General features: G+C 48.4%; 3 protein-coding genes across 4 annotated transcripts; 1 reads left to right on the forward strand and 2 right to left on the reverse strand.

The window, feature by feature from the left end:
• Positions 1-525: 525 nt before the first annotated feature.
• Positions 526-7,026, forward strand: LOC117135487 (glycogen debranching enzyme). Of its 2 annotated transcripts, none has more exons than XM_033295708.1 (8): positions 526-1,132; positions 1,872-2,212; positions 2,277-2,634; positions 2,692-4,095; positions 4,155-5,010; positions 5,067-5,244; positions 5,303-5,472; positions 5,543-7,026. In XM_033295708.1, exons 1-8 carry the CDS (start codon positions 821-823, stop codon positions 6,862-6,864), a joined length of 4,941 nt encoding a protein of 1,646 aa, XP_033151599.1. In that variant the 5' UTR covers positions 526-820; the 3' UTR covers positions 6,865-7,026. The 2 variants fall into 2 exon arrangements, with proteins under 2 accessions (XP_033151599.1, XP_033151600.1); XM_033295709.1 differs by lacking the exon at positions 526-1,132 and adding an exon at positions 1,181-1,380.
• LOC117135489 lies at positions 7,025-7,447 on the reverse strand. The gene is made up of 2 exons (XM_033295711.1): positions 7,307-7,447; positions 7,025-7,256 (listed from the first exon to the last, which is right to left on the reverse strand). The coding sequence occupies exons 1-2, from the start codon at positions 7,403-7,405 to the stop codon at positions 7,041-7,043; spliced, it is 315 nt and encodes a 104-aa protein (XP_033151602.1). The 5' UTR covers positions 7,406-7,447; the 3' UTR covers positions 7,025-7,040.
• A 145-nt stretch (positions 7,448-7,592) lies between these two features.
• On the reverse strand, positions 7,593-10,780 carry LOC117135488 (putative sodium-coupled neutral amino acid transporter 10). Its single transcript, XM_033295710.1, has 5 exons — positions 9,955-10,780; positions 9,665-9,903; positions 9,456-9,604; positions 9,259-9,395; positions 7,593-9,204 (listed from the first exon to the last, which is right to left on the reverse strand). Exons 1-5 carry the CDS (start codon positions 10,327-10,329, stop codon positions 7,609-7,611), a joined length of 2,496 nt encoding a protein of 831 aa, XP_033151601.1. The 5' UTR covers positions 10,330-10,780; the 3' UTR covers positions 7,593-7,608.
• Between the last annotated feature and the right edge of the window lie 120 nt (positions 10,781-10,900).

Raw genomic sequence — 10,900 nt, forward strand, 5'->3', positions numbered from 1 at the left:
AACCAGCTGTTTTTTGTTTACAAGCTTCGTTGCCTAGTTGTTGTTGGGGGCTGTTTTTCAGCGCCTTAACCAGCTGATGACCACAAAAACTTCAAAGGTCACCTTGAGCTTAATAGAATCAAAAGCAATTGCTTAAGAATTTCGGCTGGTAACGTAAAGTTCAATTTCGCAGCTTCATCACAGCCCAAAAAGTACGAAAAATCATTAAAAAATCCCGTGATAAAATGAAAATAATCAAATAATTTGCATACCCATGAAAATAAACAATTTTCGCCGAGCGTGGATGTGAATGAAAGTGGGCAGATAAGTTTTAGAGCAGATAAAAAAAGACCACAGATTACTCACATGGAGCACTTTTGTTGTGTTCTAAAATCGGGACTCCTAAAAAACGATCTATAAATAAACACTCATAGGCCATCTACCGGCAGCCAAGTGCAATTCATTGACCCACATATGCGAGGGTGTGTGTGTGTGTGCGTGTGCTTGTCTGTGAACTTGGTGTGTGCAAAATTATTTTTATTCCCTGACCTGCCAGTGAATTTTCAATGTTGATAACGTTCGCTAATCGTGAGGATCCACATTCTCACGTAGGCGCCACATGTCAATAGCAATGCATCTGAAGCTAAGAGGACTAAGTACCTTATTACCCTATGAGAAAGCAGTAAAGCAATCCCCCGTTAGCCGACGCCCCTGTGTGTGCAAATGTGTGAGCGATTATCGCGATTGAAAAGTACATATTCGTTTAATGCTCCATTTGAGATAGCGGCGTCTGAAAATTCCTGGCATTCCGTAGACCGTCGATTTTGCAGCAGTTGCAGTCATGCTGAGCGAGGGAGTCCACTGGCTCTGGAGGAGCATGCTACAGATCCTGATGCGTTATCAGCTCTTCCGATGGCTTTATGGACTCATAGCGACTGTTGATAACGAACCGCTACCGTTACAAATCAAAAGCGAAGAGGAAGCGTTCGGGGAAAACAAGAAGAAGAATCAGCTGGCGAGTCTGGAGAATGCCATCTCCCCCGGAAAATCGGATTCAGTCGCGATTAGAACCGTTCCAAGTGCAAATGCGAGTGCAATGGGCAATGCAGGCAGTGCCGAGATCGTATCAAATCAAATCATCCGCCGCCGTGAGGTATTATCATCGCCCAGTGATCGGAGTCCCAGTGTTGTGTCCATATGCCATAACTATATGTTCTAGTGTTCCAGTCCACAGAGTGTGTGCGTGTGTGTGAGTGTGCCGGCAATGAATATAAAACATGCCCTCCATCCGGCAATGCTTTAGTCAATTCCGATCCGGGTTACTAGGAGCTCCCACCAAGCGGACAATCCTCGAAAATTCTACTCGGACTGTGGTGGTGTTTTAACAAGATGCCTTTGGCTGTGCGTTTCCCGACCGCGAAATACCCAAAATCAAACTTAACCGTGGAACTCCTATAGGTCGAACCACAGAAAAGCAAGATACCAAAGTGGATAACCCCTTGATTAACAAATTCTACTTCAAAACCAATCCAATCCACAGATGATTTTAAATAGCAATATTGGTATTAAAGTCGAGTTTTAACACAAATTAATTGATAAAAATTGTATAAAACCAAAATCGGAAAAACAAAATCTCTATATAAGATCACAATCGATCCTTACTTAACAATTTATTTATTCATTGTCGTGCAATTTTAAAAATAGAACATATTGCTCATTTGTAGCTGTAATTGTAATCCTAATCTCTATTGGCGCTAGTGGTTCGACCTTAAGAGACATAAAGCTATAGAAATTCGACTATACATTCCATGCATAAAACCCATGTTCATGTGTAACGAATAGTAATGACGATTGTATAATGCACTCACGGCAATCCTCTCGGATTTTACTAGATGAGCACCATGGGCAAGGAGACGGAGTCGCACAGCATACCCATCAGCGAGGGCCAGGATGCGGAGCATATTCTGTACCGTCTGAAGCGGGGTTCCAAGCTGAGTGTTCACCCGGATGCCTCGCTGCTGGGCAGGAAGATCGTTTTGTACACCAACTATCCCGCCGAGGGACAGAAGTTTGTGCGAACGGAGTATCGCGTGCTGGGGTGGCAACTCACCAATGGCAAGCAGATTACCTCTGTAATGCATCCGGAGGCCCATGTGGTAGATACTGACATTTGTAGTCAGGTGGAGCTCAACATGTCCGGCACCTACCACTTCTACTTCCGGTATCTGGAAAGGTTCGAAACTATACTATTCCGCATTGCTTTTTCTTCAGTCGATAATGTGTGTCGATATTTTCAGACCCGACACTGGCTGCTCCGGAGCAGATGGAGCTCTATATGTGCAAGTGGAGCCCACGCTGCATGTGGGTCCGCCTGGCGCCCAGAAGACCATTCCCTTGGACTCGGTGCGCTGCCAAACGGTGCTGGCCAAGCTCCTGGGTCCGCTGGACACCTGGGAACCTAAGCTGCGCGTGGCCAAGGAGGCCGGCTACAATGTGATCCACTTCACCCCCATCCAGGAGTTGGGTGGCTCCCGATCCTGCTATTCGCTACGTGACCAACTCAAGGTCAACTCACATTTTGCACCCCAAAAGGGAGGTAAGATCAGTTTTGAGGATGTGGAGAAGGTCATCAAGAAGTGTCGCCAGGAGTGGGGGGTAAGACATTGAATTCTAGCATAAACAGAACTAGTTTAAAACTCATCCCTATATCAGGTGGCCTCCATCTGCGACATCGTGCTCAATCACACCGCCAACGAGTCCGATTGGCTACTACAGCATCCGGATGCCACTTACTCATGCGCCACCTGTCCCTACCTCCGCCCCGCCTTCCTGCTGGATGCCGCATTCGCCCAGTGCGGAGCGGACATAGCCGAGGGCAGCCTGGAGCACGTAGGCGTACCTGCGGTCATCGAGCAGGAGTGCCATTTGGAAGCGTTAAAGTACCAGTTGCACACCTCCTACATGTCCAAGGTCAATATACACGAGCTGTATCAGTGCGATGTGATGAAGTACGTGAACGAGTTCATGTCCCAGGTGCGAACTCGCGAGCCACCGAAGAATGTGGCCAACGAGTGTCGCTTCCAGGAAATCCAACTGATACAGGACCCGCAATATCGACGCTTGGCCAGCACCATTAATTTCGAGCTGGCGCTGGAGATCTTTAATGCTTTCCATGGCGACTGCTTCGATGAGGAGTCACGCTTCCGCAAGTGCGCCGAAACCCTCCGCCGGCATCTCGATGCCCTCAACGATCGCGTGCGCTGCGAGGTTCAAGGCTACATCAACTATGCGATAGACAATGTTTTGGCCGGAGTGCGCTACGAAAGAGTCCAGGGCGATGGGCCCAGAGTGAAGGAGATCTCCGAAAAGCACTCGGTCTTTATGGTCTACTTTACGCATACCGGCACCCAGGGAAAATCGCTCACTGAGATCGAGGCTGATATGTACACCAAGGCTGGAGAGTTCTTCATGGCCCACAATGGTTGGGTCATGGGCTACAGCGATCCTCTGAGGGACTTTGCTGAGGAGCAACCTGGACGCGCCAATGTCTACCTCAAGCGCGAACTCATCTCGTGGGGCGATAGTGTGAAGTTGCGCTTCGGCAGGCGGCCGGAGGACAGTCCCTACCTGTGGCAGCACATGACCGAGTACGTTCAGACCACGGCGCGCATCTTCGACGGTGTGCGATTGGACAACTGCCACTCCACGCCATTGCACGTAGCTGAGTACCTTCTCGATGCAGCTCGTAAGATCAACCCAGAGCTGTATGTGGTGGCGGAACTGTTCACCAATTCCGATTACACCGACAATGTGTTTGTGAACCGATTGGGTATCACCTCCTTGATCCGTGAAGCTCTTTCCGCTTGGGACTCCCACGAGCAAGGTCGCCTAGTTTATCGTTATGGAGGAGTGCCTGTGGGTGGTTTCCAAGCGAACTCGTCGCGCCACGAGGCCACCAGTGTGGCTCATGCTCTCTTCCTGGACCTCACCCACGATAACCCGTCTCCGGTGGAGAAGCGCTCCGTGTACGATCTTCTACCATCGGCAGCCCTGGTTTCCATGGCCTGCTGTGCCACAGGAAGTAACCGTGGTTACGACGAACTGGTTCCACATCATGTAAGCTCCCCAATCGTTTATGATTTATTCCTGAAACTAACTCAGACTTTTTTTCCCAGATCCATGTCGTAGACGAGGAACGCACGTACCAAGAATGGGGCAAAGGTGTTGACTCGAAGTCTGGAATTATGGGTGCCAAAAGAGCACTGAATTTGCTGCATGGACAGCTCGCAGAGGAGGGATTTAGCCAAGTGTACGTAGACCAGATGGATCCCAACGTAGTTGCAGTTACTCGTCATTCGCCGATCACGCATCAGTCAGTTATTCTCGTGGCCCACACTGCCTTTGGCTATCCCTCTCCAAATGCCGGACCCACCGGAATCCGCCCGCTGCGTTTCGAGGGTGTGTTGGACGAAATCATCCTGGAGGCCAGCTTGACCATGCAGAGTGACAAGCCATTCGACCGTCCCGCTCCATTTAAAAAGGATCCGAATGTGATCAATGGCTTTACTCAGTTCCAGTTGAATCTGCAGGAACACATCCCGCTGGCTAAGTCGACGGTGTTCCAGACCCAAGCCTATTCGGATGGCAACAACACGGAGCTAAACTTTGCCAATCTACGACCCGGCACTGTGGTGGCCATCAGAGTGTCCATGCATCCTGGTCCTCGCACGAGTTTCGATAAGCTCCAAAAGATTTCGAACGCCCTGCGTATTGGATCAGGCGAGGAGTATTCGCAGCTGCAGGCTATCGTCTCCAAGTTGGATCTGGTGGCACTTAGTGGTGCTCTCTTCAGCTGCGATGATGAGGAGAGGGATCTGGGCAAAGGTGGCACCGCCTACGACATTCCCAACTTTGGAAAGATCGTTTACTGCGGACTGCAAGGATTCATTTCCCTGTTGACGGAGATTTCGCCCAAAAATGACTTGGGACATCCGCTTTGTAACAATCTGCGCGATGGAAACTGGATGATGGGTAAGTTTGTAAAGATTCAGATTTATGTAGTAACTAAACAATATAATTCTTTCCAGATTACATTGCTGATCGCCTAACTAGTTACGAAGACCTGAAGCCACTCTCCGCCTGGTTCAAAGCTACCTTTGAGCCACTGAAGAATATTCCACGCTACCTCATACCCTGCTACTTTGATGCCATTGTCAGCGGGGTTTACAATGTGCTCATCAACCAGGTCAACGAACTAATGCCAGAGTATGTCCATTAACAGACTGCATTCATGGATTTTGTATTTAGGCTTTAATTTTGACAGCTTCATCAAGAATGGCCACAGTTTTCCACAATCCCTGGCCCTGTCCACGTTGCAGTTCCTCTCCGTTTGCAAGTCGGCCAATTTGCCAGGATTCAGTCCTGCTCTAAGTCCACCCAAGCCTCCAAAGCAATGTGTGACTCTTTCTGCTGGACTGCCGCATTTCTCAACGGGTGAGTTTATATTTTATATTCAATAATAGAAAGGAACGTAAAATAATGGAATATCCAACCATTTATTTAGGCTATATGCGGTGCTGGGGCCGTGATACCTTCATCGCTCTGCGTGGCTCCATGTTCCTCACTGGCCGTTACAACGAAGCCCGCTTCATCATCCTTGGATTTGGTCAGACCCTTCGACACGGACTAATTCCGAATCTTTTGGACAGCGGCAGCAAGCCGAGATTCAATTGCCGCGATGCCATCTGGTGGTGGATGTACTGTATCAAGCAGTATGTTGAGGATGCCCCCAAGGGTGCCGAGATCCTGAAGGACAAGGTGTCCCGCCTCTTCCCGTACGACGATGCAGATGCCCATGCTCCAGGAGCCTTCGACCAGCTTCTCTTCGACGTGATGCAGGAGGCACTGCAGGTGCATTTTCAGGGCTTGCAGTATCGGGAGCGCAATGCAGGCTATGAGATCGATGCGCACATGGTGGACCAGGGCTTTAACAATCAGATCGGAGTTCACCCGGAGACTGGCTTTGTGTTCGGAGGCAATAACTTCAACTGCGGCACTTGGATGGACAAAATGGGATCCTCGCAGAAGGCCGGAAACAAGGGACGACCAAGTACGCCGCGTGATGGATCCGCAGTGGAGCTCGTTGGCCTACAGTATGCCGTACTCCGGTTTATGCAAAGCCTAGCCGAAAAGGAGGTTATTCCGTACACCGGCGTTGAACGAAAGGGTCCATCGGGCGAAGTCACCAAGTGGAGCTACAAGGAGTGGGCAGATCGCATAAAGAACAACTTTGACAAGTATTTCTTTGTGTCCGAGTCGGAAACCTGCTCGGTGGCCAACAAGAAGCTTATCTACAAGGACAGCTATGGAGCCACCCAGAGTTGGACGGACTACCAGCTGCGATGCAACTTCCCCATCACCTTGACCGTGGCTCCCGACCTGTGCAATCCTCAGAATGCCTGGCGTGCACTAGAGCGCGCCAAAAAGTATCTTCTGGGACCGCTGGGCATGAAGACGCTGGATCCCGAAGACTGGAACTATAGGGCCAACTATGACAACTCAAATGACTCCACGGATTGCACTGTGGCCCATGGAGCCAACTACCACCAGGGTCCGGAGTGGGTATGGCCCATCGGTTTCTACCTGCGAGCGCGCCTGATCTTTGCCAAAAAGTGTGGCCATTTGGACGAGACCATTGCCGAGACCTGGGCCATACTGCGGGCCCACCTCCGAGAGCTACAGACATCCCATTGGCGCGGATTGCCCGAGTTGACCAACGACCATGGCTCCTACTGCGGTGACTCCTGTCGCACGCAGGCCTGGAGTGTTGCTGCCATTTTGGAAGTCCTTTACGATCTGCACTCCTTGGGAGCTGACGTGGCCTAAACCACCGTAAATACTCATATTCAAACCTGTTAGTTGCTACCAAAAACTGTTATTAGTGTTACGTTTGATAATTGTACGGATACAAGATGGAATGAGATTCGATGCCTGAGGTCCCTTGAAATTTTGCTATTTCTATTCTATTAAAGTTGCAATTGTTTTTAAGCGTTCTTTTTCGTCTAGGAGAAGTAGCTATCGCGGCACACACGCATGCAGGAGCACTGGGGAGGATCGATGGAGCCAAAGTTCTTTCGAGGCATATCCCGTCCCGTATATTTTGGAATGGTGTTAGCCACGGGAGCTTTCATTGGTGAAACCACTTCCTGGGCAATAGGCTTGACCGGAGGTAGAGGCTTTTCCCGCTTTGGTTTCGATTTACCATCCTCTATTTTCAGCTAAAAAAGAAATTAGCCATTACGATATAAATATTCCTGCAACTACTCACTTTGCCACATTTTCTCAAGGCTAAAATTGCTGCCTCGCATGTTAGATCGTAGGCTTTCTGCAACACAACTTGTTGGATAACATCAAGGACTATGGACATTTTGATGGGATTACAAAAAACCAGGTCTATTGCTTCACATACAATTTTGTTAGCGACTACACGAGAAATTTGACACAATATTCCCAAGTCACATGAACTGTATATAATTTGTATATACTTCTAGTCTACAGTTTCTTATAAACTAAATAAATACGTGTAAAGGTTATATACATAAAGCTTTGCATAGTTGTAGACTATCCACATTACGTCTGCAGCGAAGTTTGGGTTCCATTTGGACTCGCTTGGTAGGATTCGTTTTTTGTAACTATCTCGACGTCATCATCTTTGATGGATTTGAGATCGCGCCCAATACTCTCCATGTTCAAGCTCAAGGCAGCTGCAGCCACATTATTATTCACTTCATCCAGCTTGGGCTGGCGTAGGCAGTTCTCGTCGTTGGAGGCCTCACGTTTAACCCTTGCCGGTGGCTGCTCTGTCGCATCCACCGAACTTCGCAGATTGAGCAACTCCCGGCGGATGGCCTCTACATTGTCTTCAAGGTTGGGTTTCTTGATCTCCGAGTCATTTGAAGCTTTCGGCTGAGTAGCATTCACCATTAGGGCCAGTGGAATGGGCAATCGTTTGATAAGCGCTTCTTTATCTACGCTCGAATTCCTAAGTAACTCTCCGGTTTTGTAGGATAGAGGTTCAAAAACGCCGGCATGGGCCTCCTTCTCATCGCGCAAATGAGTATTTTCCGTGAGTATGTCCATTAACGATGCCTGGCGCCTTCTCTCCTTCTTTTCCTCAGCAACTGGCTGCGACTCCTTAAGCTTAATTTCAGCCTTCTTCGGTTCCTCGGCAACTTTAGCGACAGCATCCAAAGGCTCATCTTTCTGTAACTCCAAAGGTGGCTGGTTAAATGAATTTTTCTTGGCCAACTCTTCGTTTAGCTCCCCAACGGTTTTCGCCAATAGTTTTTTGGTCTCCTTTAATTCCTTTTGGGTTTTGAGTAGCTCATCTGCATTAGCCTTACTTTCCTTTTGCTCTTCGGCAGCTACGTCCTCCTCCTTCTTGATGGCCGCTCCATCAATTGTATTGCTTGCTGATAACAAGCTCGATCCAATTTCTGGTTTATCTGGTAGCGATGCAACAACAGCAGGCGGATTCTCCTTGGGCTTGTCCACGGTCAGGTTGACATCAAGTGGTTTGGTTTCCGGTGGGTTCGGTTCTACGGCTTCTACTGGTAGGTTTTTAAGATCCGTTTCAGAATTTTTACTATCTATGGGAACTACATGGACTTCATCGATGGGCAGTGGTGGCAACGGTGGGTTGTCGGAGGAAGCTGTTTGCACTACCTTCGGCATATCATCAACTTTATCATCTACGGTTTCCTTTAATTTTTCTGGATTTTGAAAATCCAGTTTCTTTAAGAATAGGTTCTTTTCACTGTCAATGGAATCTTTAGCCAAATGTTTTGGTAGCTCCCCGACTACAGCGGGCACTTGGCCATCGGGGTACAGAGGGGTGCCTATGGCAACCATATCAAACTCAGGGCCGGAGCTCTTCTCATCAATTGCACTTAGGTTCGCATATGTTCCTAGGATCATCAATAGAAATCCACTTACGAATACAAACTGAGCAAGAGTGCGTTCCATTGACTCCTTTTTGATGATTTTTCGAAAACTGGATGCGGGAAACATTATGCAGATGGCTACGCCAATAGTGGAGCCCACCAATCCAATTATAAGCTCCACGGATGGAATAACCAAAGCCACGCATAACGAAAAGAAAACGATGAAGATAGTGATGAATCGAAAGCGTTGTTCAGGAATGTAGCTACTGCTTTCCGTGTGGCCCTATACAAAATAGATTTTTAGTGTCTACTCCACCAAATTGAAGCTACAAATTACCTTTCTGTATAGCAGCGAATAGAGACTAGCTCTGCAGGGAAAGATTACCAATGGGAAACTAAAAGCAATCGACAGCACAAAGCCAATTTTAATGATATCGCTACCAAAAGAGGTCGATAAGTTCACCAGAATGTTACCTATAAATAAAAAGGCAAATATGTAGAACAGAAAATGTCTGAAAAAGGTGGCTGGCTTACCCGAAAAGGTGTGCGTACAAAACGCCACATATCCGAAAAAACCAACAGATATGTAAACAAAGGTACAGATCCAAGTGGCATTGCGGACGATGCCGTTCAGCTTGTCGAGACTCTGGTTGTTAATACTCTCAAAGACCTCAAATAGTTGCCTGTATATAGATCAGATATTTAAACGAATTTTGCGAACAAAGAACGCAGGGTGTACACACATTTGGCAGGAGAGAGCCATGCTGAAGATGGGCAGACATTGGAGCACGCCCGCCGGTTCCCAGTAGAGCACCTTTTCCGTCCAGTCGTTGGCCGTAATGTGTGGCTGGGCCTCCAGCACGATCTTGAGAATTAGACAGACATAGAAACCTATGGACGCGGTGCAAACGGCGGACAAGCTGTCCACATTGCGGAGCATGCCGAGGGGCACTATGCACACCACAGTGACCACGACCATGACCTGGTAGATAAGAGTTAGTTTTTCTTCTTGGGTAGAATGGCACTTTCTTACCAGACTCCGCAGATGCAGGTGATCCGCCACGTCCAGCTCGAAAATCTTGGCGATTATCTGCGGACCCAGATCGCCCACGACCACAAAATACGTGATGCACGTTCCAATCAGGTAGCCAATGATGCACAGCTCCACAAGCAGCTTGCCGGAAGTACCGAAAGCATGGAGACCGAGCATCTCGAAGCTCCTCCTACGTGTCAGCAGCGAGGTTTTAATAAGATAGTGGCAGCAAACCCGCGTTATTCCATTGCTCAGCACAAGAAGAACGATGGATAGCAGGATGCCGCACTTCTGGAAGCAGAACGGCATGGCCAGGATGCCGACGCCTATGATGCTGTTGGCCAGCGTCATTACATGCGCGGAGTGGGCCAACATCTTGCCGGGAATTCAGCCTACTTTCTCTTTATCTGGAGTTTCGAGAACTTCGATCCGTTTTCACGTGGGCGTTTCGCCGCGTATGCAATAGCGTCGTAAGCTGTGTCGAACTGATACCAACCTTCTTCCGTCGGTCTGATATGGCGAACAGCAGTACGGCGCAAAATACTACTTGTTACTCCAAAATAAAGCGCTACCGATGATTGCACTTGTGTAAGCAAAATTGTAAACAAAATAATCCGGCGACGACGACGACGGCGGCGGCGGTGAAAAAGACGTTGGCGCTTACATTGAGTGGGCGGTTGTGGTTCAGCAAACATTTGTTCCAATTACGTATACGTGCGTTACGCTGTCAGGCTGCTTGCGCATTTTTACGGCCGCAAGAAAGTTTTAAAGCGAATTGTTTGTGTCGTCACCATTCCGTCACCAATGTTTGACAGCGTGACCAGCTTGCAGTATTGGGATTTGGTTAACCGCGAAGGTTAAGGTTAGTCCAAAGCAAAAATGTTAGTATTTCCTCGGGACTTCGAAATGGTCACACCGACTTTTGGCACTTCAATGCAGTTCAACG

The sequence above is a fragment of the Drosophila mauritiana genome, chromosome 2R (genome assembly GCF_004382145.1).
Source record: "Drosophila mauritiana strain mau12 chromosome 2R, ASM438214v1, whole genome shotgun sequence".
NCBI lineage: Eukaryota > Metazoa > Arthropoda > Insecta > Diptera > Drosophilidae > Drosophila > Drosophila mauritiana.

Bases quoted from the DNA above. Each gene is read 5' to 3' on its own strand.
- LOC117135488 (XM_033295710.1), bottom strand. From the start codon at position 10,329: ATGTTGGCCCACTCCGCGCATGTAATGACGCTGGCCAACAGCATCATA. The intron at 9,904-9,954 runs GTAAGAAAGTGC...CTTATCTACCAG, and splicing joins ACCTGCATCTGCGGAGTCTG to GTCATGGTCGTGGTCACTGT. The intron at 9,205-9,258 runs GTAATTTGTAGC...TATTTTGTATAG, and splicing joins ATTCGCTGCTATACAGAAAG to GGCCACACGGAAAGCAGTAG.
- LOC117135489 (XM_033295711.1), bottom strand. From the start codon at position 7,405: ATGTCCATAGTCCTTGATGTTATCCAACAAGTTGTGTTGCAGAAAGCC. The intron at 7,257-7,306 runs GTGAGTAGTTGC...TTTCTTTTTTAG, and splicing joins CCTTGAGAAAATGTGGCAAA to CTGAAAATAGAGGATGGTAA.
- LOC117135487 (XM_033295708.1), top strand. From the start codon at position 821: ATGCTGAGCGAGGGAGTCCACTGGCTCTGGAGGAGCATGCTACAGATC. The intron at 4,096-4,154 runs GTAAGCTCCCCA...TTTTTTTCCCAG, and splicing joins ACGAACTGGTTCCACATCAT to ATCCATGTCGTAGACGAGGA. The intron at 5,245-5,302 runs GTATGTCCATTA...TAATTTTGACAG, and splicing joins GTCAACGAACTAATGCCAGA to CTTCATCAAGAATGGCCACA.